We start from the raw sequence: 26,552 nt of genomic DNA, 5'->3' as shown, positions 1-26,552 counted from the left end.
TTGGACAGAGAGGAAGGATGCCCACTCACACCAGCAGGGCACTCCAGGTGAGTTCTGTCCAGTCTGGGGATGGAGAGAAGGTCATGCCCGGTAGATTTGAGACACTACTAGATGAAGTTCCTGCAGAACAGAGTGAGCTGGAGAGATGCGGGGAAGGCAGGTGCCATGCACACCGTTTTCTCTGATTGGACAGAGAGGAAGGATGCCCACTCACACCAGCAGGGCACTCCAGGTGAGTTCTGTCTAGTCTGGGGATGGAGAGAAGGGTCATGCTCGGTAGATTTGAGACACTACTAGTACGGGCTAAAAGCAATCCACATACACGCTCTTTCGAAAAATGGTCAGGTCAGACCTAGTCCTTAGCTTCTCATTCAGGACCCGTTTATGGCAGTGGTGGTGGTGTATCTACAGGGTATATGAAAAGTTGCTGCTATAGAGAGACAGTCTTCAGGAGCACATACCCTCAGAAACCACAGAAATGTTTGGAAAGGATCTACTTCATGTCCTTCAGAAACTCCTAGAAAACATTGGCTGTGAAAGAAAAGCAAAGGGAAACTAAGGAAACTGCACTTCTGGTTGAAATGTAGAAGGTCACAGAGACCATCTTCCTCAGATAATGAGAACCAGTGGAATGTCACAAAGTCATAGTTCCTCCCTTCCTTCCTCCCTCTCTCCTTCCCTCCTTTTCCCCCCTCCTTCCTTCCCTCCCTCCCTCCCTTCCTTTCTTTTGTTCATAATCCATCAAAAAGCAGAGAAATCAAAGAAATCTAAATCAACTAAATTCCAGAAACTGATGAGACCTTCCTAGGAGAGAAGAGACCGGCGACTGCTTACACTCATGACCAATATGGAATGAACGAGAAATCAGCCTAACTTTCGACAAACTTGTAACAGCTGCACGTGGGCTATTGTGACAGATTTGAATCCCTAGAAGCCTGGTGGCAGAGGACTCTATCCCCACCCACTTAACTACATGACCGATCGCGGTAAGGAGGGGGAAGGCTGGAAGTAGGCCAGGAGACCTGAGAGAAATCCCTCTGAGGCCGCCCCAGACTTCATGGAGTACCTGCACTTGCTCTCCAAGAAACAGGAACAGGTGGCAGAATGGAGAAAGAACTCCTGAACACTCAGATACCCTCAGGTGAAAGGAATGTAAAGGCAACTCCTTAGCGACCAGAAAGCTGGCATGCCTCAGAAAGCTGGGCAGCTCAGCCAGGAAGCATAAAGAGATCTGCAAGGTCTCATCGATGCTCAGATCACAGGCCCTGGTGAATAGAAAGTCCTGGCACCTCCTTCAAGACCTTTGGGGTCACTGTGAACCAAATCTAACTAAAGCTGTAACAAAGACCCTGCCCAGCTCAACCGCAGGTTAGCATGACTAAGACTCACTCTACGCCTGGCAGGAGGAGGGTCCTGACATTCTATGGGGATAAACTGTTTATTTCAGTCTTACAGGGGTAGGTTTTTACACACCATATCTGGCATTCAATAAAAATTATGAGAAAAAGCAAGGAAGTGTGACTGATAGCCCAGAGAGGAAAATTCAACAGAAGCAGACCTGAGATGGCCCAGGTATTCTAATGATCAGACTTTAAAATGACAATAAATATACTAAAGGATCTAGTGGGAAAGATAGAAAACTGAACAAATGGAGAATTTCAACAGAGGCAAAATTATAAAAAAGAAACAAATAAAGTGCTATAGAAAAAATAATACAACATAGACATGAAGAACTCATTACCTAGATTTCAAAGCAGACTGGACACAGCAAATAAAAGGACCAGTCAATAAAAAAGTATCTATTGAGACACACACATAAAAAAGGAGAGTGAAAACACACAGCATTAAAGATCTGAGCAACATCAAATGCCTAACAAGTGTGTGATTGGCATGCCAGAAGAAGAAAACCTAGGGAATATGGAAAAATAAATATTCCAAGATATATATTGGCTGTGGATTTGCCAAGATTAATGAAAGAAATCCCATAAATTCAAGAAGCTTGACACACACCAAGCCTAATAAATGCGAAGAAAACCAGACCTAGGCATAGCATGGCCAAACTGACAAAAACATGCAAAATATCTTAAAACAGACAAAGGAGAAGACACACTAGCTAACAGAAGGTAGCAACATTAAAAATAATTATGGCTGTCTCACCAGGAACCATGGCATCTGGAAGATCCTATATAATAAAACGTTAATTTGCAAATTGTCCCCTCCACCGGGAGTTCAACTGGGAGTTCGACCAGGAGTTTGACCAGGGGTGGGGCCAGCCCCCACCCACTGGCCCATCCCTGATTGGCCCCCCCCACCCTGATCAGGGGCGGCCCCTCCCCACAGCTGGCCAAACCCCACCCATGCACAAATTCGTGCACCGGGCCTCTAGTAATAAAATAATTCCTTCAAAGTACTAAAAGAAAAAAACCCGTTAACCTAAAATCTTCCCTCTTTCACAGATCCTTCAGAAATGATGACACAATAAAGATATTTTCTTCAAACAGATACTTGTATGCCAATGTGCATTTCAGCATTATTCACAAATGTGGGGTGCAGTTACAGTGTTTTGGCCAGGTTCAAGCCTCGGACTAATGAAAAGACAGGGACCTCTCATTGCCACATGCAAGTCCCAGCTGGAGGGCAGGGCCCTCCCAGCACAATCATAGCCAACGGCTGTGGTTGTGAGCTTCAACCTATGGTCCGAACACGTAGACCCACATGCCTTGTGATAGAGTTCAGGTGCATGTAGTTGAGTGAGGTTGAAACTCACGAGAATGCTGTAAACAACGTGATCACGCCCCTACTTTGCCTCGTGGCATCTGCTATAAAATAAAGACACAGCTTGTGGGCACTGGCGCTGTCTCCTCATCAGGGAGCAGCGTCCCACAGAGACCCACCTTTCATTCTCTTGTCTGTCTTTTCTCAATCCTTTCACACACACACACACACACACACACACACACCGCCCCCACTCAGGATCACTGAACCAGGCTGAGCTGGCATGGCACATAAGGAGCCGTGGGGCTGAGTGTGCTATGGCCATGCCGGGTTCCCCACACACAACAGCCAAAAGGTAGAAACAGCCCAAGTGTCCAACAACAGATGAATGGACAAAATGTGATATAGCCCTAAAATGGGATATCATTCAGCCATACAAAAGAATGAAGCTCAGATACATGCTACAACATGACTAAACTTTGAAAACATTATGCTAAACCAAATAAGCCAACCACTGAAGGAAAAACACTGTCTGGTTCCACACATTCAAAATATCTAGAAAAGGCAAATTCATAGAGACAATAGATTAGAGGTTCGAGTGGTTGGAGTAACGGGGTAATGATGAGTTCCTGCTTAGAGAGTTTTTGTTTGGTATGGTTTAGAAATAGATAGTGTTGATGTATGCACAGCACTATGAACATACTGACTGTCACTGAACTACACTGAGACATGCTTAAAATGGCAAACTTTATGTTCTCTATTTCATCGCAATAAAAATTTCAAAAAAATTCTTAAAAGACATTATTTTTGTCCATTAAAAGCTGAGATTATTCCTCTCTAGTAGAAGTGCAGTAAAAGAAAATGTTTGCCTGGACAGCAGTTGCATCCTGGAAGACACGATGGTAATTATTCAAGTAAGAGTAGACATGGTAAAGGAGCAGGCATTGGCTGGTACTAATTAGCAATCAAAGCCAAGGCTGAACTCAATGTCCCATAAGAAATTATGGTACTTCCTTACAAGATAATATTATGCAGCTATTAAAAATAATGTTTTCAACTAATTTTCTAACACTAAAAAATGCTCAGACCATGAAGTAAAATAAAAGAAAAATATGAAACTCACATACAGAATATAGAATGTGATCAAAATTATGTAAAATACTAGCTAGAAATATTGCACAATGGTAACCACGATTATTTCTGCAGATAAGGTTATGTTTGAGTTTTATGTCTTTCATATTATATTTTTTAAATTTCCTAAATATAAAAAAAGAAGAGCAGTAAAAGAAATGCTAAAAGAAGACCTTTATGTTGAAAGAAATGAAACCCAATGAAAGCTCAGATATGCAAGAAGAAATAAAGAGCACCAGAAAAAGTAAAATGGTGATATATACAATATAGTATATGGAGAAGTAAAATAAATGACAACATACATTTATATGTTGTAAGATTATCAGACTGTTCCCAAAGTGGGATAAGATTACTTGAAGAAAAAAATGTAAGTTAAAGATCTCTACAGTAATATCCATAGGAATTACCAAATACACATATACAAAGCAATATAGCTAATAAGGCAGTAAGCAGGACAAAATACAATACTCAAATATTCTCATTACACCCAAAAGACAGCAGGAAAAAGGGAGGAGAACACAGAATCAATGGTTCTAAGAAAAAGCATATATCAATGGTGGAATTAAATCCAATCTCATAAAAATTACATAAATTGTAAATGGACACTAATTTTAAAAAAAGATTAGCTGACTTGATAGAGAAGAGACTCAATTATTTGCAGCTTATAATAAACAGACTTTAAATATGAAGACAGTAACAAGTTGAAAGTAAAACAGAAAAGTAAGCCATGCACATGATAAGCAATATAGCTGGTGTGGGTATATTGATATCACACAAGCAGATTTTTAAGACAACGTCTTATCAGGCATTTCATCATGATAAAAGTATCATTTTATAAAGAAAACAATCATTTTAAATGTGTCTGCTATAAGAACCTGCCAAATGGGGTGGGGGGAGGGGGGGGAAGCAATGAATCATTTATATTTATGGGTATATATTCAAAAACCTAAATTGAAAAACAGCATGTCCAACACAACAGGGTATTGTGAGAAAAACTCGTCCTAAGGAGGATCATTCCTCAACTAATAAAAGGTTTTGGTGTTTTTTTTTAATTTTAGAAAATACCATTAAATACATATCAACATGTAAAATAATAACTATAGGATTGTCTATGTGACAAAAAATTACTCCATAGCATTATTGACTTAAAAGTGGAAAGATAAACCACAGATAGCATATTAACCTACCTACCATAATAACTAATATCCATCTCATATAGCAATCAATGCCGTTTGCAAATGTAAATTCAAACTGAGGACATTTCCATTAAAATCAGAAGAAAGAAAAATGCCTGAAAAAACCCCCCCATTATTATTTAATCTACAAGTTCTACCTACTAAAATAAAACAGAAATGGAAAATGAGAGGGACCTCATACAGCGCAGACTCAGAAACCGCAGGGAGCCTTTTCACAGGGATTCCGTGCACATAGGGACTCTAGGAGACACCTCTGGGCTGCCTCTTCACTTTCCTAGGTTGCTGGTTATAACTCCCTCAGGTCTTCCCATTCTTTTCTTGGCACAGGAAGGGGATCTGGCTGCTGTCCCGGGTCCATCTCTGCTGGAGCCTGTTGCCTGCATTAGACAAGCTGGATCTGCCTCGACTGGGGAAATGAGAGCCCTGGGGACCAATGCTGCAGTTCAAAGGTCAACACTGTCTCAGAGCACAGCAAGTGCCTGGCTCTCAAGTAGATTTACCAAATAATGTTTAAAACGCATCTACTTTGCATCCTCAATAACACTGAGAAGATGTCATAAATAAATTAGAAAAGTGACAAGAAAAATGACACAGAGCCCTGGCCAATCTGGCTCAGTGGTTAGAGTGTTGGCCCACAGACTGAGGGGTTGCAGGTTCGATTGCCAGTCAAGGGCATGTACCTCAGTTGCAGGCTAGATCCCCGGCCCCGTCAGCATGCAAATGGGAGGCAATCAATTGATGTGTCCTTCTTGCATCAATGTATCAATGTTTCTCTCTCTCTCTCTCCCTCTCCCTCTCTCTTTCTCTCTCTCTCTCTCTCTCTCTCTCTCTGTCTCCCTCCCTCCCTCCCCCCCACATGCTTTTTTTAAAAAGTCAATGGCAATCCTCAAGTGAGGATTTAAAAAAATTTACATAGAGATAAGAAAGCACTGGTATAGATATAAAATCCCATGATCTGTAGACTGTTCACTGGAAAACCTCAAAGTAGTTGGGTGGGGGGCGGGGATGGGGGGAGAGGGAGGATATATATATATATATATATATATATGAAACATAGAAGCCTGTGCTTTATCTTTTGAAGAAAAAGGTGGAGAAAAGACAGATATGAAAGAAAAAATGTGGAGACCTCAGCCCAGATGGAACCAGATAAGGCTAGAAAGAGGGACTGAAATAAATATGGAGCAAAAGTGAAAAACAAAAAGGGCCAAAGAAATGTTTTCTAGGGGAAAAAAACTCAGTCTAAAAATTGAGAGTGTGAACCATATTGCAAGGAACTACCAATAGCAACAAGGAACTACCAATAGCACCAACCGCCACCGGCAACCACAGCACAGCGACTTTCACACTTCCCAGATAATGATTAGATCCTAAAAAAATTAGGATGCTCACAGGAATACATGGTAAGTTGGTTATGTGCTTCGTCACAACATTAGAAAACAAAACCAATGGGCAGCAATCACAGAGCTTTCAAAGCACAAGGCTGACACCCCCAAATTCTATGCCTAAACCAAGTTGCCATTTGTGTGTGTCCAGAGAAAGATTTTCTCAGATTTATAATATTCAGAAGATTTAGGATCAAGGTAAACTTCCTGAGAAGAAGAAATTTTGGAAAGTTTATGCCATAACAAATGTATGTTAATTGAAATAAGAAGCAGAAAATGACTTAGGTATTGGCAGGGTGTAGGCACAGAATCCAGTCAAAGGTACAGGCAAAGTGTTTCAAAATATGGTCCTAAAACTGACAATATTCTTTAAAATTAAAAATAAAAATTATAAAGAAAAGGTGGAGGGAAGGTGGTTGATATATTTATAACTATCATATATTGAAATTAAAATGAGAAAGGGAGAAACATTAAATTTCTCATCTCCTGTAAAAGAAAGTATTATTCCTTTGTAACTGACGGTAGGAGTTAGAGATAAGTTCACAAAAACTTTATGGCCAATACTAGAAACAGTGATAGTAACATCTATAATTTCCAAACAACTGAGAAGATACTTCAAAAAACAACAACACTTTAGTAAAAAAAAAAAAAAAAAAAAGACAAAATCAATAGTATCTACACTTGGAAATGAGCGTAAAACAAAAATGACAGAATTAAGATCCAACTGAAAGTTCTGAAATAAATGAGAAGTTAAACTTTCCAATAAAAAGGCTCTCAGAATAACTGAAAAGAATGGCACATACTATGTAAAAGTTTCACCCCTAACAAACCACACAGGAAGGGCAGCAGTGCAGTGCCTCCTGTTCCTGGGAGAAGCTGAATAATTGGGAATATTCTCCAGTGATCACAGATAGCAATAAAAGCAATGCAAACACAGGCAAAAAGGGTATACGTCAAATATCAACAGCAAGCAGAAGCATAACTCAAAAGCGTTTAAAGGATATTTACATTGATAAAGGATAAAATCCAGTATGAGAGCAGGCAGAGCTTTGGAAATTAAAAACTGTTGAAACTAAACTGAAGAAGCAACATAGCAGTGGGAGACTTCAATCATCACAGTAACTTACCTAGAATAAAATAACCAAAGTACAGGTGGATAGCATATAGGCAATATGAAGATAATTTCTAAGCATATACAAAAGCTGTATACCATAGAGCAGCGGTTCTCAACCTGTGGGTTGCGACCTCTTTGGGGGGTCGAACGACCCTTTCACAGGGGTCACCTAAGACCATCAGGAAACACATAAGAAATTACATATTGTTTTTGTGATTAATCACTATGCTTCAATTATGCTCAATTTGTAACAATGAAAATACATCCTGCATATCAGATATTTACATTATGATTCATAACAGTAGCAAAATTACAGTTATGAAGTAGCAATGAAAATAATTTTATGGTTGGGGGTCACCACAACATGAGGAACTGTATTAAAGGGTCGCGGCATTAGGAAGGTTGACAACCACTGCCATAGAGGCACTATCTTCATAAAAATTCATCTTATTCCTGCTTCCAGAGAAAATACTAGCAAATAGGTCATATTTATTTTCCAATATGAAGTGAAAGTACAAATTTTAAATGTAAACTAGAAAATTAAAATCCAGGGTATTTGAAAATAAGATATTATGAACTATGAAACAAAATATCAAAATTTAGGAGATATCATTAAGCTCTTAGCTGTGGCAAATTTCTCATCCTAGTTACCTTAATTATCAATTAATGAGGAATTTAAAAAGTAATCTACTGAAGAAATGACATCAAATAAGCAAAACAGAAATAAAAACAATAATAAACAAACACAAAAACATCCTACAGTGCAAACTATGGGAAAGGAAGATAAATTGCCACAATGGTAGAAGACGCTCTCATCACTCACTGGTTCATTTACACAAACTTCCAAAGTCCATGGGGCCAAGATGGTCCATCGAAAAGGAGCAGTAGGTATAAGTCAATAAGGAATGGTAGAGACTGTGGCATTTGCCCTGCCTAGAAAGACAACAACTCAACTCTACCTAATTATTGCAGTGAAGGAATGCAGATCTAGTTTTGCCAAATTCTCCAATACTTTAAAAGGAGAGAAAAATGAGGATTTTTAATATGAGATTCTCTGCTATATAAAATGATGTGTGAGCCAAATAAAACATAGCTATGAGCTGCATTTGGCTGGTAGGCTGCAAATATGCAACTTCCGATCTAGACTACTTACTTCAGCTTGAATCAATTTCAATAACATATTTTTCCAGAAAAACTCCATTTCATGTAGATGTTCAAAAGTATTCGCACAAAACTGTATCAAGTATTCTTGTAAAAAATTTCCCATATTTTTTTCATTTCTAGTTTATTTTAGTGATAACTCTCTTTAATGCTTAAATATGCTATATTTGTCAATATTTTGCTCTTATTTTCAAAGAATTGGCTCTTGAATCTGTTCATTAAATTGAAAGATTTTTGGTTTTTAATTTTCCAGTTTCTAAGTGGGTGAGATATTTATTCAAACTTTTGTTATTTCTGGTTTATTGCATGTAATAAAAAATATGCCTCTAATGTTTGTCCTTGGGAATTTAATTAAGTTGTCTTTGTGGCCTAATAAATAACCATGAATTATTAATGTTCCAGAATCACTTCAAAAGGGTGTTCTCTTTTAAAGGGTACAAAATTTATATTGCACACACACCCATGCATGCATGTTCATATACACACACATTCAAAGTCATCAATTTACTTAGTTTTACTTACTTGATCAATCTAAAAGGAAAGTTTAAAATCTCCCAGAATAATTGTTTTTACCCCTATTCACAGTATTTCCAAAAGTTTTTCCTGAGGTAAAAATTTTGCAGTGAATGTGAGGTGACATTCTAAAATTTTTTTAAGCCTAAAGTCCTTAAGTCATCATTAGTGTTGTTCACAAATTATTTCCAGTTCACTCACTTCTGGGCATGGAGTCAGATTCTACTTCCCAATGGTCCTTGATATTAGGCACAGCCATGTGACTTGCTTTAGCCAATGAGATGTGAATAGGAGTGACAAAAACTTCAAAAATCGCTATGTGATTCCTTCAGTCTCTTTCTCTGGCCATAGCTATCATGAAAACAGACACAGAAGCCTCCCTCTGCCAGGATTCCTGAATGAGATGGCAAAGAGGTAACACACAGCCAACTTACAATGGACATACAGAATGAGTGAGAGCTTTATATTCTGTGGCATCAGGCGGCTAATATTTGGGGTTATTTATTACTGCAGCATAACAGCCCAGTGATGGCGAACCTATGACACACGTGTCAGAGGTGAAATGCGAACTCATTTTTTTTGGTTGATTTTTCTTTGTTAAATGGCATTTAAATATATAAAATAAATATCAAAAATATAAATCTTTGTTTTACTATGGTTGCAAATATCAAAAAATTTCTATATGTGACACGGCACCAGAGTTAAGTTAGGGTTTTCAAAATGCTGACACACCAAGCTCAAAAGGTTTGCCATCACTGACTTAGCCTATCCTTAATGAAAAGGACTTAAAAAAAAATAGACAATCTGCAAAAGGAAAAAAAATGGATAACCAAACCAACATATGAAAAATAGATCATCTTATAAATTAAAATAAGTTCCTACTTTTCACCAATCATATTAGTAATGATTTTGTTAAATAATACTCAATGCTGGTTAGGGTGTTCTAAGATGGGCATTCTCACATATTCCTTTTTTAAAAGCCTTTGTCTGAGAGAACTGTTATTTATGTACTAGAGGCCTGGTGCACAAAAATTCGTGCACTCGGGGGGGGGCGGGGGGGGGGACTCAGCCCGGCCTGTGCCCTCTCACAGTCCCGGACCCCTCAGGGGATGTTAACCTGCCGGCGTAGGCCCGCTCCCCAGGGGATCAGGCCAAAGCTGGCAGTCAGACATCCCTTTGGCAGCCCAGGAGCCCTCAGGAGATGTCTGACTAATGGTTTAGGTCCGCTCCCCAGCCATGAGCTGGCTTCTGGCTGAGTAGCGCTCCCCCTGTGGAAGCACACTGACCACCAAGGAGCAGCTCCTGCATTGAGCATCTGCCCCCTGATCGTCAGTGAGTGTCATAGCAACCGGTCATTCCTGGTCATTCCACAGTTAGGGTCAATTTGCATATTACCCTTTTATTATATAAGATGAAGGATTTCATCGTTCTTAGCATTCACATTCTCTTGCTTATGGAGATCCAGCATGGTGTCTTTTCCGATGATACTGTATGTGGTCTCAGGAGGAAACAAACGTCCTAAGTAGGATTCTGAAATTGGTTTGCTTATCTATGATCTTAAACGAAGTGCTAACATTCTCACTAATAAAAAATAGGATAATGTCGAAACCGGTTTGGCTCAGTGGATAGAGCGTCGGCCTGTGGACTGAAAGGTCCCAGGTTTGATTCTGGTCAAGGGCAGGTACCTTGGTTGCGGGCATATCCCCAGTAAGAGATGTGTAGGAGGTAGCTGATCAATGTTTCTCTCATCGATGTTTCTGGCGCTCTATCTCTCTCTCTCCCTTCCTCTCTGTAAAAAAGCAATAAAATATATATATTTTTAAAAAATAGGATAATGGTACCCATGTTATGCACTGTCATCATGATTAATATCATCTGTGGTTTCTTGGGCTAAACTAATTATTGAAAGCAAGGCTATGGAAACCCATGTAGCTGCTATGTCTGACCTTTACGGTAGCAGTGGTGACTACAAGGACTGTGGGTGGGATGGCTGCTTCCGAATGCCCTTGAAAGAAACAAGAAGTTCAGGAGTTAAAAATTCTAATTCTCAGTCGGGTCCCAGAGAGCTAGGGTGGCCCAAAAATAATATTTCCTACAACTTCAGAGAAGACCCCACATTTAATTGTGTAATCTCTAGAATTATAATAGAAATTGAAATCACAGACCCATCAAGTCTTGTAAAATTTGGGGCACTAATTGAAAAGAAGTGAGACCTGAGTCTTGCGGGGTTTAGAAAATTGAATGCCCAAATCTTCCTGGTGTCCTCTCTGATGTCTCCCTGAGGTCAGACAGGAGCAGCTTGAAGAAATTAGCGACCCTGACTACCTGTAATAAACACAACTGAGGCAGCTGCCTTGAAAGAAGATGCCTGTTTTCCAAGTCTACTCCTACCATGTTTCCCTGCCTCTAAACCCGTGATTGGAACCAGACTGGCACATCTCAAGAGAAGTTTCAAGTCTGATATGAGAGAACACAGCATTGTAAGGTGTAGCTAATTTACATTAGTGTAAACTTGGGGATAAGTTTTTGCAGTAGAGTCTATGGAGTTAAAACAAGGGAGACAGAGTATCATGTTAGTTGCAGATGAATTTAACGAAATGGGTGCACGTGTCAGAAATTCCGTTTTTATTATGTTGGCTCGAGTAGCTGGAAGTGGCTCAAACAATTAAGTTTTTAGCTGAAATTTGGATTCATTGTGGCCAACTGTCAATAGGATTAAGATGACAGACCTTTCCTGGCCCAATGCAGAGGGAGGAACTGCTTAGGGAGATGGGAATGTTGGAGTGGACTTGTCACAAACATCCACCGCCACTACATATCCCAAGAGGGCCTGAAGGACTCTCCCCTCGCTAAAGCACCAAGACATCCAAAGACACCATCATCAATTCACAAACTCTGCTTTAGGGTCAGGCCTGACTCATTTAAGGATAATCTGGTGAGTGGCTTGAATTCTTCACACAGCCAAAGGAGGTAGCAGGAGGCTATTTGGAACAGTAATTGGTAAACAAAACACCGATATGTGGGTTTGAAATATCTAGGTAGCATCACAACTTTGGCATGTATGTGTCTGAGATGCTGTGTGTGTGTGTGTGTGTGTGTGTGTGTGTGTGTTCTGTTCAGTCACTGCTTCAGTATCCCATTGTCACTCTAAGTGACCTATATCCACTAAGATCACAAATATACATAAGATATGTGGTTAAGATCTTATATTCATACTAGAGGCCCAGTGCACAAAATTCATGCACCAGGGAGGGGATTTCCTCAGCCTGGCCTGCGCCCTCTCACAATCCGGGACTGCTGGCTCCTAACCGCTCACCTCCCTGCCTGCCTGCCTGCCTGATCGCCCCTAATCACTCTGTCTTCCTGCCTGATTGCCCCTAACCACTCTGCCTGCCTGCCTGATTGCCCTTAATCGCCTCTGCCTCGACCCCACCACTGTGGCTTCATCCGGTTCATTCAGCTGTCCTATCTAAATAGCATATTATGTTTTTATTATTATAGATGGCTCTTACTAGTTAGTGCGACCTGGGCAAGATGCTTGAAACCTCTGCCCTTCGTTTTTCTCATCTATAAAATGAAGATCATCATAGTACCTATGGCTGTTATGAGAACTAAATAAATTAATACATAAAGTGCTCAGAACAGTGCTTGGCCCATGGTAAAGATCCTGTAATGCGTTGGCTAGGATCCTTGTTACTCAGTGTTACTATGGGGCATGGAGAGCATTACGTAAGTGTCAGCTATCATCATCATTACCCAGTTAAGACTTCCCACGGTTAGATCAAAGTGCATTCGGCAATAAACCACTAACACAGAAGGATGTTTTTAATCACCACGATTTCATGACAATCATGCTTATTCACAAATGCAAGCATTTGGAGAAGTATTTTCCTATAACTGACCTTCACCGGAACTTTGGCTCTGTGGATTACTTCCAGTTTTTAGAGTTACAAATCTCACACGCTGAATTAATGGCAGGAGGCTAGGGAGGGGCTGCACTGCCCTGGAGAGGCTCTCAAATGAGGAGACACAGTGGGGTTTGCTTCCCGTTTCTCAAAGTGTGCCCCAGACAAGCACCTCTCCAACTACGACGTATGCATGAATCTCCTGGGACTCTTGTTAAAATGTAGACTCTGAATCAGCAGGTCTGGCGGGGGTTGGGGGGTGGAGAGGGGGAAAGCGAGGTGCCTCATTTTAAGCAAGCCCCCAGGTGATGGGGAATCTGCAGGTCCCTGGACCAGTTAGAGGAGCAAGGAAGCTGAATGTGAGAAGCAGGGCGCCTGCTTTCGGGCAGGGCTGACCGACCTGTCCGCTCCCTTCATCAAATTCCCAAAGTGAAAATGCCTTATCTGCCTCTCAGGCATTGACCTTCTATTCAGACCTTTGCTCAGACAAATATTCACAGGCCTGAAGATTTCTCTTTAGCTTTAGATTTTTCTTTTGACCAAAGGGGCCCCAGTTACAGCAAGGCACACACATTGCTGTCCATAATCTGACAAGCTTGTTAAAGGATGCAGGCTTCTGGGCCCCATCCTGGAGATCTGATTCTGTTCGTCTGTTTTATTTTTATTAACACACCCTCTGGGTATTTTCTGGTGTACACTCAGATCTGGGACCCTCTGCTTTTGGCTAAGAAGCCCCAGCTGCTTCCACCTCACGCGTGGCATTTCCACACCGTGCAGTCTGTGGACAGCACCTCCCCCCACTCCCAGGAGAGAAGCGTGCATTCTAGCTCACAAAGGAGACCCCTGCCAGCCCCAGAGCATCCAAGTCAGCGCACTGATGTGTTTGGAATGGGAAGCGGACGCGAGCGCAACTCAGAATCAAGCATAAACTCTTCTCTCTTCTATCAGGTAGGAGATCGCAAATGAAAATAGAAAGGCCAGAATCTTAGGAATAATCAGCGCAGGACTAAAACTTGCAGCAGATGGGTAGCAAGCGAGGGAAGATGTGGACGTTCAGGCTAACAGCGATGACACTGCTAACTCTCCCACGGGACTCTGGCCATCATTTTGTCCTTTGCAGCTCAGTTATGCCTCAAAATGAATCAAAAGTGAATCTTTCCAGCCATAAAAATAAGCCGGTTCCACACATCATGGACACCAGATAAGTCCTTTTTGAATTGAGCTCAACTGAATCAAAGCTACTATCCAAGCAGCTTTCGTGACCCTACGAAAACAAACAAAACACTACAAACCTGTTGAGAGACAAGAATTCTTTTCAAAAAACCCCAAATTTTGTAGGAATTTCATGAGATTCTGCATCGTGGAGGAGCAGGAGGGAATTAAGGAGGAAGAGGGCAAGGTCTAAGTTTGTTTCAAAGAGGGAGGAACTTCCATTCTTTAGGAAGAAGAGAGAATTGTTAGGAAACACAGCAGGGCAATGAAGGGCCATGGGCTGCTGTGAACGTCTCCTGGTCTGACTGTTTCAGGGAACTCCTTGCAAAACTAGCTGGATTCGCTCCAGATGGCCGCAGTGGTGTGGCTGTAGAAAGCAGTCAAAAATATCCCTTGGGTTTGAAGACACCAGGTCTGTATCCCCGGGAGAATGATGCAGCAGGCTGGGAGGGCCTGGAGCTGGGAGGGCCTGGGAGCTGGGGGACCGCAGAGCTGAGGGAGCAGCTGCAGCGTGGTAGAGCCCATCGTCATGGTCACTTTCACTCAGCCTTTCTCAACCCACCTCTGTAAAAGACTTAAGCTTCGGAGATACTTTCTGGGGGACTGTTTTATCAATCCTTCCCAGGATGGTACATAACTAGTGCCATGATGCACTGGAGAGAATCTGAAGGAGAGAACCCAGAAAGAAAAAAAAAGCATCCGGGAAGTGTGAATGGTGTCCCTGACTGGCTGTAGGGCAGTCACCTCGCTGCGGAGGCTGATGAAAAGAGTGGGACAGTGATCACCAGGGAGTGCAAAATGTAGGTCAAGTTCCAAGAAAGAACCTTAGCAGTGATGGGCCAAAGAGGAAGCCCGAGGCACGGGACAAAAGATTTGGTTTTCTATTTAGTACTTAACTGAGTATTTCAGCCCATGCAATACACACACACACACACACACACAGTCCCAGCCTTAAGGGGAAATTGGCCACGGGGCCAAGAGAGCAATCCCAGCCCCTACCGCCTGTCTTCCATTCTGTTCCCTAGAAAACCAACTCCGCACATAGACTGGACCTGTGGGGCCCCTGCAGGCTCTGTGTCCAGGAAACCCCGCTGAGCTCCCTGATCCAGGGAGGCTACTGTTACAGGCATAGCCAGCAAGGCACCCACTCCCGGGGAACCACCTAATGAAAGCCTCATGTGTTGACTCAGGCTGCACACACACTCCCAGGCTAATTCTAACTGGGCTTCGCGCCGAAGCTATGACCTCACTGTCGGGAAAACCAGGGACCCCAGAAAGAGAAGACTGGTGTGTGGGCCAGACCTGCTCCTAATCGTATCCGGCTGGGATGGACGGAGACAGCCACCTCTCCTGAAGCCTCTGAGGACCAGGGGTCAGGGCCTGTGGGCCGGGAGGCACAGACATCTTACAGCTAAGAGTCCGCAGTTCTGGCCCAAGCACTCCTTTTTTTTTTTTTTTTGGCATCATCCCCATAAAAATCTCTACCATTCCACAAGGTTCACGCCAAAGAGAAGTTTAATTAGGTAGGGCCAAATCTCTGTGGAGAATTCTCAGTTACAGAAGCTAGGAAGGAAGGATATAATTAGAACCTGACTTTTAAAAAAAAATAGAACAGCTCAAAAGACCCCTATTAAGAGAAAGACACTGAAAAGCACCGTCCAGAACCTGGTACCCCAGAAATTTCACTTATCAGCATCATTCACAAACCATGTAAAGACCCACATTTCAGCCTCAGACTGGGCATTTTTCACGCAGCTCTATACTCACAGGCATTTAATAAATTGTGCCGGCAATTCCTCTGCCTACACGGCAGCACTGTTTTCAGATGTTCTGTATTAAATCTTTTGTAGGCAACAGAACTTCGAGGAAGCTGTGCTTCAAAAGTAAATAAATGTGGTTTTACCTGATGTGGTCACCGTGAAATAGAAAATGACTCGGGCTTTTGTTAAAGGAACGAGGAGAAATTCTCTGCAAGATTTGCTTATAAATTCTGCCTCCAGGCACTGGTGCCTGAGTATAAGTTGCAAAAAAAAAAACCAACCTGGTGAAATATGAAGTCTCTTAAATTGCATCCCATACGGAGCGCGTTTGCCTGAGTCCTGATGAGCTCCTTGAATAACCATCGCATGAGATCCCTCGGGACTCCAAGGCCTCAAGGAATCAGGGAAGATTTGGAATAATGTAAAAATTCCTCATAAGCGGGGGAATACTGAGTGATACACAAAGAACAAGGATCGACTCTGATGAAGACACGTCAGTCTCCTAAGAGTTACTCTCTAACAATAGCTCCCGCTTGTTTTTTATTAAATGTTGCTAATTCCATTTGCTTTTTGTCCATTTGACTAGGTTTTATTATTCTCGTTGTGGGGAGAATCAAAGCACAAAACCTCAAAGAACTTATGTACTTATGTTCATAGCCCACAGACAATAGTGTGGTGAAGGCTGCTCTGGGAGAGGGGGGAGGAGGAGGGGGAAAATGGGGGACATCTGTAATGCTGTCAACAATATATATATTTTAAAGCACAAAACCCTTAGTTCCATATACAGATGTATATATTAAAATGTTTATTATTTTAAAGAGAAAACTTTTTTTTTTTGGAAATGTATCTCTGAAATAATGATGGGAGTCCATGGGAAAGCAGTTTTGTTATACGAGGGGGGAGGAGGAGGGGGAAAATGGGGGACATCTGTAATGCTGTCAACAATATATATATTTTAAAGCACAAAACCCTTAGTTCCATATACAGATGTATATATTAAAATGTTTATTATTTTAAAGAGAAAACTTTTTTTTTTTGGAAATGTATCTCTGAAATAATGATGGGAGTCCATGGGAAAGCAGTTTTGTTATACAATATGTGCTTTGCTCGAGCTTTTCAGAAATACTTCTAAAATTCAAGAAAGGTCCAGTCAAGCCTGCAAAGACAAGACAATTCACAGTCCATCAAAGCTGCAAGGCCAAGGTCATCTGCTCACACAACCGAACATCCTGCTGCAGCATCTCTGTCCTGAACTGGAAAGGGAATGTCCACGGTTGCACCTGGAGGCCAGTGCTGTGGTCCACTCACCACATGGTCACCCAGCTGTCCATCTTCCAAGTTCCACAGGATACTAGCAGAGAGCCCCCCGTTCATCCAATTAGCCTGCAGCCCAAGCAAACATCTCCCTACAATGGCCTTGGTTCCGAAAGACTTCTTGGGCCCCTCCTCTGCTTTCTTTCACTTGGTCTATACGTCATGTTCCACCAAGAGTCCCAACAGTCCACCACTATGCACCCCTTATGCCTGGAATCAAGCTGCTTTCCAGAGGGGGTAAGTATATGTATTAACAAGAAATAAGTATATAAGAAGGCGCCTCCTTGGACGTTCAGCTCAGGCAGGTATAAATGTCAGGAGGGTCACACTAGTTTGGGATAGACTTGCGGGGTTTTAGCGTGTGTGTGTGTTGGGGGGGGGGGGAACCTTAAAGATTATCTAGTGCAATGAAACTCTTTTCCCCAGTATGTAAAACAGAGAGAAAAGAAGCTGTTATAGCCACACAATAAAATACGATTTGGCCATAAAAGAGACAAAGGAAGTATTGACCCGTGCTGCAACATGGATGACCATGCGAGCATTATGTGAAGCGAAAGAAGCCGGTTACAAAGGCCCACATGCTGCACGGCTCCATTTGTGTGCAATATCCAGAAGAGGCGAATCCAGAAAGATCGAAAGCAGGTTAGTGGTTGCCTAAGGCTGAGGGGGGCTGAGGAGTTGGGGGTGATGACTAGGAAGCACAGGGCTTCTTTTTGGAGTGGTGAAATGTTATAAAATTGATTATAGCATTGGTTGTACAAATTTGTGCCACAGGTTAAATGGGTGAATTTTATGATGTGTGAATTCTATCTCAGTAAAGCTGTTTCACACACACACACACACACACACACACACACACACACACACACACACACAAAACAACCTTGTTCTCACTGTTCTGCCAGCCAGACCTCCCTCGCCCTGTTCTCTGTCATGGCCTCAGAACCAGCTCTGCAGGCGCCTAGAGCTGAATAGAATGATCTAGTCCAAGTTTCTTCCCCTCAAATGTTCACCAAGACATAAACCCACGTCTTTTGACTCCAAGTGCAGGGCCCTTTAAATCAAAAGTCTCGCTAATGAGTGGAGGCTCATCTGGGGAGAGACTGCTGGCAGGGTCTCACCGTCCATGTCCAGGCGCTGCATGATGATGGCCAGCTCCACCTCACTCGGCATGTACCCCAGAGAGCGCATGGCCATTCCCAGCTCCTGCTTGGAGATGAAGCCATTCCCATCTCGGTCCAGAACCCGAAAGGCCTCTCGGATTTCTACAAGGAGAAAGCAAAGAAAGTCCAATGGTCATGTGGCTTGGTCTAGAGCATTGCAATTATTGGTGATTGTCTACTGAAAATTCCTAACTATTTTACAAATAGTGGCATGTCAAAACCCTTTATTTCAATAAAAGAATGGCCAAAAGAGGAACCCAAAAAAAAGAAAGAAAGAGAAAATGAAAGAATAAAGGGGGTAGGAGGGAAAAAGGGACAGGAGGAGAGGGGAGGAAGGAAAAGCGCTTTGGACAGAGGAGGTAACTGGCCCTGCACATCCTAAAACACTGTAGTCGGTACACAGTTAGACAGCGGTCCCAGCAGAGAATCACGTTAACTAAGGACACCTCCTAAGCGAGAATGAAGATGAGGCTTCATCTGTGAGGAGAAAGGCTGCCTCTTAACCTTGGCCATCAGGAGGAAAGGGGAATTAGATTCCTATACAGACTTACATCCGGCTCCCTGCTGCTGCAGGAGCTGTGCAGAGAGGTTCTCAACCTCATAGTAGGATAGGAGTTAAGTATCCTGCTGTTTTTATTTCATCCTGTAATTTACAGTTGTTTTATGGCTATAAACAACTTCAGATCGATAGGAGTGTCATAAAAACCCAAAAAACATCTTTAATCACATTCGCTGGAGCTGGCAGAGAATTTGACTCTGCTATCAACAAGGCCATTTCCATCCGGCAGGGGGTCTCCCATCCTCCTACCCCAACCGGACTTGCTCTGCTTTCCACCCAGAGTCCCTCCCTCCAGAGCCCGTGTGGCGCTAGTTCTGGGTTGGCTGAGCATTTTCTAACACATCACAACCCTGTGAGGCATGACATGAATTCGAGATCACAGTCTGAAGATGAGACGTTCGTCCATCCATCGTCTCTGAGCACCAGACTTGGCCAGCTTTGAGTTTTCATCAGTAAACCCAGTGCAAACCCAGGTAGGGCAGCTGCCAACCTTCGTTCGTCATGTCACTCAACAAGTATTGGCTGACTGTACCTCAGAGAAATAACCAGCACCTGCTGGGAGTCCTGGTGCTCCTTCAGATCCCGACACTCCAGTCAGGAAGGTGAGAGCCACGCAGAAACTTGCAGGAACTCTTAAAACTATTACAGGACACTTGGCCCTAATCCATTTAGTGTCCACTTTTCTAAATATCTGATTGCTCCCAGCAGATACCTTGAACCACACCCTTTCCTACATAGGCTCTGCCCTTTCCTATTTACATTAATTTCCTGTGGCTTCTGTAACACAATTTGTTCTGATGGCTTAAAACATCAGAAATTTATCTCACTCTGAAGGCCCGAAGTCTGGAATCGGTATCTTTGGACCAAAGTCAAGGTGTGGACAGGGACCCTGGAGGCTCTAGGGGGGGATTTGTTTTTGCCTCCTTCCACCTTCCAGTGGCTGCCAGCATTCCTTGCCTTGTGGTCCCATCACTCCATTATCTGCCTCTGTGGTCACATGGCCTTTTCCTCTCCTGTCTGTGATCTTCTCTGCCTCCCTCTGATAAGGACCCTTATGTTTGCATTTAGGGGCCACCAGACAATTCAGGATAATCTCCCCATCTGGAGATCCTTAAGTTAATTACATCTGCAAAAACCCTTGTGCCAAGGCAGCAATTACAGGTTCCCGAGATGAGCACCTGATACTTCGGGGGGCTGTTTATCAGACTGCTGCACTATGCCACCCAGTTCTTTTACCTGACACACCCTGCCTTCCTCTTTACCTGCCAAATCAAATTAGTCCTTCAAGGACAAGTCAAGGACAAGCTGTGGAACCCACAAAAACATCTTTGCTCACTGCAGCCAAAGTCATCTCCCTTTCTGTCAACCATTCAGTAGGCCGTTCATTACTTTCACATAACATCTAGATGACCCATCTAGAAATAAGATGACTGGTGTAGAAACCAGGGCTTCTCCTTTAAGCTCCTCATACACTTCATTCATCTTTGTATGTTCCCACCCACACTCAGAAGGAGGCGCTAGACAGGCAGCTGTTCAATGGATGGTGGGTCTGAATAAATTAGGATCGTACTTTGGTAGCAAATCCATCATCGAGACCAATTCAGGACGCTGAATGCTTTCTGCTAAAAATGTGGGCTCCAGCAGAGACCAGACCAGCCAGCGAGTCAGGACCCTCGGCTCCTGGCCAGGTGGATTAGCTAATTAAGTTTGCAGCCAAAGCCTGAGGCCTCAGTTTGCTCATGTGTAAAATGAGCTGGTTAGCCACGAGGAACCCCAAGCCCTTCTTTCTGTAGATCGGTGGACATTGTTAAAATGTTTAAGAGAAGAACAGGAAGCTGTGTTCTCTTTCATACCCTATTAATCTGTTGTTCAAATGCTCGTTTTTCCGTTGACGATAAAGAAAAAGAAACTTTAGTCCACTCCAAATTCTGAATCAAGGTGTTTGTCTGCACTTTTAAGCTTTCTCGTCAACAAAACCTGCCCAGGATTACCAATGGGGGCCATATGTTTTCCTACCAAGTCCTTGGCGGCCTGAGAAGAGCTCAGTGCTGCTCCTCAGCTTGAGGTCATGGCACACGGTGCTCAAGGACACTGTGACAGACACCATGGCCTCGCCTGAGCCCAGATCCCAGAAACCAGGGGCAAGTGGATGCGGAGACTGAGTCCCTGAGGTGGGAGTGAGCACAGGAGGAAGCCTGTCTGGCTATGAAACAGTCTCCACTCCCATCCGTTTCCCCATCTGAAAAATAGGTTGGGCTGGGTCTCCTTCTGGCTTTTATAGCAGGGTTTTATGGGGGGTTGACTTGTACTATGCAACAGTAGGAAATGTCAGATAATGGCAAGGGCTCTACCTGGGGTCACAGAAGAGGCCAGGGTCCCAGGTGGGCCAGTTGGAGGGTCAGCTGCAGGCAGAGCCCTGCCCCGTGTCCTCTGGACCACTCCCTTCCCCAGGCGCCATCTCCACTTCCCACCCCTCAGATTCCAGCCTGCACGCTCTGGGCTGTTGCTATCACTCAGAAAGGGTGATGCCCTCCTGTTGACAGGACGGGGCCTCATTCCTGTGCTCCCCCTGCATGCGCTAGACCTTTCCAACTAATGAGCCTGTTTCCTTACACTGGACACCCCGGAGGGGCCTGGTTGCGGGTGTTGGAGAACTTGGTCTGGAAATGAAGGCCTTGGCGTGTGTGCCTGCTGATCCCCACCCAGCTCTTGGGCTACTCCCAGAGTTGCCTCACCCCAAGGCTCCCGGATTTGGTAAGGCAAACCAAAGATGGGGTCACCCCAGCACTGCCCTGCTGTGAAGGGACCTGCTCCTTCCAGGCCTCAAAACCCCGTGGTTGGTCCCATCTGTAGTGTGTAACCAGGCAGGCCCTGACCCAGCCCAGCACAGGGCAGGCAGGCACATACTGGCTCAGAGTTTTGTTTTCTGTGGCCCCCAGGTATGTGGACAAAGCCTTCCTCCACTGTTTGCATAGAATGTCTGCTCCTGGCTCCCAGGATGAAGCTCACTAACTTAATTTCTTTCAAAATATCAGAGAGTAAAAAAAAAAAAATTTAAAAAAAGTACGAAACTAGAAATCCATAATGGGCGCCTCTGGAGAGTTAGTGTAAGGGAAGCCCAGCCAAACGAGAAGCTTATTAGGAGGAAATGGGTCTTGCAGTCTGAGACATGTGATGTGTGCCTCATTTTATTTTTAATAGTGAACAGGGTGTGAGAAATATGCCCATAAAACCAGCGGAGACACTGGAGCAGGCCAGGTCCCACTGCCTCCGGCTACAGGCGGCCTGCTCGCAGCATGGAGGGGCTCTGGCCGCTTTCCCACTGGGAAGTGGGAAGCACAGATCGAGTTTTCAGAAACAACCCAGTAATGTGGTGTGCTTTCCACTGGAACACATCCCCTCTTTGGGCTAATGCCCCTGGAGCAAGTGTGCTGTGCATTTGGTTTTCAATTCAGTTTCAGGCTCACGCAACACATACACAGCAGGCACCAGCATGGCCACACTCACTCCCAAAAGGGGCGTCTGCGATGGGGATCAGAGCCTGCCCAGCAGTCGCTGTGTGAAAGGAAACATGTGAAGACACATCTTCTAAGAAAAGAAATCCATTCTCTGCACATGGACTTTCTCAGAACCAAATCCGCATTCCTACAGGGACCCGGGCTTCTCCTGCCTGGAGGGAAATGATGGTCTGGAGCCAAACAAGGCCTGTGCTGGACATGGTCCTGCTCTAGAGCCCAAGAGATTACTTCCCATTATGCCAGTAAGTCTGTTTCCTTTCTTTTCTTTTCTTTTTAAAGAATAGTTTATTGATTTTTAGAGAGGGTGGGGGGAGAGACAGAGAAACACTTATTGGCTACCTCCTGCACGCCCCCTACCAGGGATGGAACCCACAACTTGGTTATATGCTCTGACCATGAATTGAACCAGCAACCTTTGGGTGCACAGGACGATGCTCACCTATCTGAGCCACACTGGCCAGGGTGTAAGTCTATTTTCTGAAAGATATCCACACCTACCACTGGTACCATCTGTATCCTGACCCAGTGCCCTCTGAGCACCAGGCCTCGGTTCCATAATGCACCCTAGGGACATAGCCAATTGGAGCAATAACAACAGCAGGGGCACACCTAGCATACAGAACAGACTCATCAATCAGGCTGCTGAAGGGAGTGTGCAGCAGATGAAATCCAGACCTCAGCCAGAGCCAATATTCACTGGCTCGTGTCTGGCTTTGAAGACTCGGCTAAAATTCACAGCGCTAATGTGCAAACTTAGATCAGTAATGAAGAACAACCGTTTCTCATCCCCATCTCCATGACATGCAAAACCTGCTTATTCTCCACAGAAATGTATTGTTAGGAAGACTGTAGGCCTAACGCACAAAAAGAGAAGGCTCTATTCACAAGATGAATTCCACTGATGCACGTCATTGAGAAATTGCAACACTGGAGAGAGACACAGTTCAGCAAGGCGAGGCAAGGCGGTTATTAAATAACAGCACAAATGTACCAGGAACTAGAAGATACAAACTTGGAGGTCATGTTTTCAGAAGAAATAATAAGACAGGCATTGAGCCAATGACAAAAGATTTAGGAGGGTTTCCACCTTCTCTAGGGAAGACAAGAAATGATTAATCAATGGAAAGTTGCTGTTTACTTATTATGTCCCAGTACTGCGCCACAACAGATAGGAAGCAAAAGAAACTCTGCAGGCTGGACGAAGCTTATATTCTAGTTGGAAAGACAAAGAGGTGACCGGACACTCATAACACAGGATGACAAGCTCAGTAACACAAGTCTGCACAAAATCCCACGGAAGTGCCTCCAGGGGGTGAAAGACATGACAGAGAGACAGCTGTGTAAAAGGATCACCCTTGACTGTTCGGCATCTTCAGGCCATGGAGAGAGGGGAAGGAGGCAGAGTGGAGAGAAAGTGCCAAGATGGGCATGTCTAACACACCAGCTGCACAGTGGGTGTAGAAACACTGAGACGAGGGTGGAGAGGTGCACAAGGGCAAGATCGCAAAGGGGCTTCAGAGCCATCTGAGCTTTACCCTGAAGGCCCAACCAGTGGGTTGGCAATCTCTTATACAAAAGGCCCATGGCTGTTAGCCGTAACACCATAACACCGTCACGGCCAAAGGAGCAGCGGCTCTCGAGGGGGGCTGGGTGCAAGCTACTAGCGGCCCAGAGCTACTAGCAGCAGAGAGCTATGAGTGGTGGAGGGCTGGGTGCAAGCTAGGAGCCACAGTGGGTGGGGCAGCAAGCTGAGGTAAGCAGAAGCAAGCTATTCATGCAAGATTTTGTGTGCGCTGGGCCTCTAGTTTGTAAATAAAGTTTTATTGGTACACAACTGTTGTCCACTGTCTATTGCTTTTGTACTATACAAATAAAATTGAGAAATTATGGCAGAGATGGTTTGGTCCACAAAGCTTAAAATATTTACACTCTGGCCTTTAAAGTTTCTGAACCCCACTGTAGGCCACAGGAAGCCCTCACTGGGTTTAAATTTTACAAAAGGAAAAGGATCAGATTGATTTTTAAACTAAGGGCTCCGCATCAGGGTGGTTAAGATGAGAATGACAAGCGATGAGAAGCAGGGCCTCAATGTAGGCTGACACAGAGTCCAGGGCAGGCCAGGAGCCTGGAGCCCAGCAACCGGGAGTTGGTGGGAGGGCCCAGGAGGCTTCCCTGAGAGAAGGTCACGAGCAGGGCCGGTGCTAGGGAGGATCTGAGGCTCTAAGGCTGATGCTGGCATTGCTAGTTTGCCTGATGGGGTGAGTTGCAAGGACATTAACTGAGAGTTGAGGAGGAAGCACAGGTTTTCAGGGAGGGAAAGGGGGTGGCGTGTGGTCTAGCCAGCGTGTGGACACCTGCAGCTAGCATTTGGAGAAAATGAAAATAGAATGACCACAATTGCCATAACACACTGATTCAGTCCCAGTGTGGGTTTTAGTGTGAATGAGTTCCAATTTCATTATCATCAATCAGTCCACAAAAACAGCTAATGGGTTCCAGCAATTATGGAACACAGAGGGGAGAGCTCAGACATGAAGGGGACAGGGCCCTTAGGAGGAGGCGGGACTCAACACACACTCAGAGGTGCCCAGCAGCTAATAACCCCGGCTGGGACAGGCCACAGGGAGGGGGGGGGGAGGTGGCAGCATACTAGTCACATGTTTAACCTGGCTTGTTTTTCTCAGAGCACCTTTAAAGGGTTAAAGAATCCTCACTCCTAGGCAATTTGCTGTTGTAACTGGATCCATTTCAACACGTGTATTGCTATTGCGCTCCTTCCTGGCTCAGATTTGATGAATGCTACAGCGGGACACCAAAGCATCGTGTCAGAGAGGGTCCGCCCTGAGATGGGGGCACTTCCCGTATATATTTGTTGTTTAAATTGACTCTTATTTCACACACACAAAAAAGTTGTAGTAGGTCTTAAAATATTAAAATTTACCTGAGAATAAAGACCAGTGCCTGGGAGTGAGAAGAGAGAAGATGAACTAGGAAAACACTCATGGAGGAGGGGAGGCATGAGAGAACCTAGAAGGAGACTGAGGCCTGGAGCCAATGCAACAGAGAAGCTTCCAGGAGGCACCGTGGGCTGCATTCACAGGCTCCGGGCCCCTGGCTGGAAGTGAGGGCCCAGTGGGGAGGGCCTGCAGAAGGACAAGGCTAGCAGCAGTGACCGCCCCTCCCTGAGAGCATCCCTGCCTCTGTGACTGAGGTTCCAGTCCAGGCTGCAGCAGGGCTCCGTAAACTCCAGCCCCAGACACCGGGAGCCACTGGTCCCCTGGGAGCGGGCTGGGGACAGTGTTGGAAATCGGTTCAAAGGCCTAGACATCAAGGCTGGAGGGCCTTAGGCAGGGTCCCCACGCTCCTCTTTTCCTTACCTCATGGCCCAAATGACCATTTGAATTCAAAAATAAAGCCAATTCTTTCCCTCACTAGCATCCAGAGAGAAAAGCATTTCAATAACGTATCAGGTGGTGAAATTTTACAGATAAAGACTAAGCATCCCAACCCAAGAAAAATAATAATTTCATTCCTAAAATAGGGAGGCATGAGGCGATCTGAAAGCTAGGGGCACTTCCATGGGTGAGGAGCTAGGACAGAGTTTATCTGTCTCCAAATTTTACACCTCGACAGATCAAGCTGAATTGATGTTAGCATGCCAGGTCAGTTAAAGCTACTGGAAAAATTCCCCACCAGTAAAAGCACAGGCCAGGGGCACCCTATGATGGACCGCACGCTCCTGGCAGGAGCGAAAGGGAAACCACTCATTAGCTTGAGATATGTATGAGAGTGAGTACGGCTGGCGGGTCTCTATACAAAAAGTCATGGTGATGAGTGAGGAAAGAGGAGGGGACCTCTAGCAAGGGGGTGGCCCTCTTTATGGGGTTCTGGACCTGACCTCCGGGGTGA

At 44.2% G+C, this 26,552-nt stretch overlaps 1 protein-coding gene across 2 annotated transcripts in view; it reads right to left on the bottom strand.

The window, feature by feature from the left end:
• The window catches only part of CALN1 (calneuron 1), a 446,046-nt gene that overhangs the window by 164,415 nt on the left and 255,079 nt on the right, over positions 1-26,552 (bottom strand). For both annotated transcript variants that reach the window (XM_015568560.1, XM_015568561.1), the window contains one exon: positions 18,525-18,668. In XM_015568560.1, the coding sequence (XP_015424046.1) occupies positions 18,525-18,668 (144 nt within the window). The remainder of the gene's footprint in view (positions 1-18,524; positions 18,669-26,552) is intronic.

This window comes from Myotis davidii, unplaced genomic scaffold (genome assembly GCF_000327345.1).
Source record: "Myotis davidii unplaced genomic scaffold, ASM32734v1 scaffold424, whole genome shotgun sequence".
NCBI lineage: Eukaryota > Metazoa > Chordata > Mammalia > Chiroptera > Vespertilionidae > Myotis > Myotis davidii.
The sequence above is the reverse complement of the archived record's forward strand: the minus strand, read 5'-3'. Positions and strand labels throughout refer to the sequence as shown.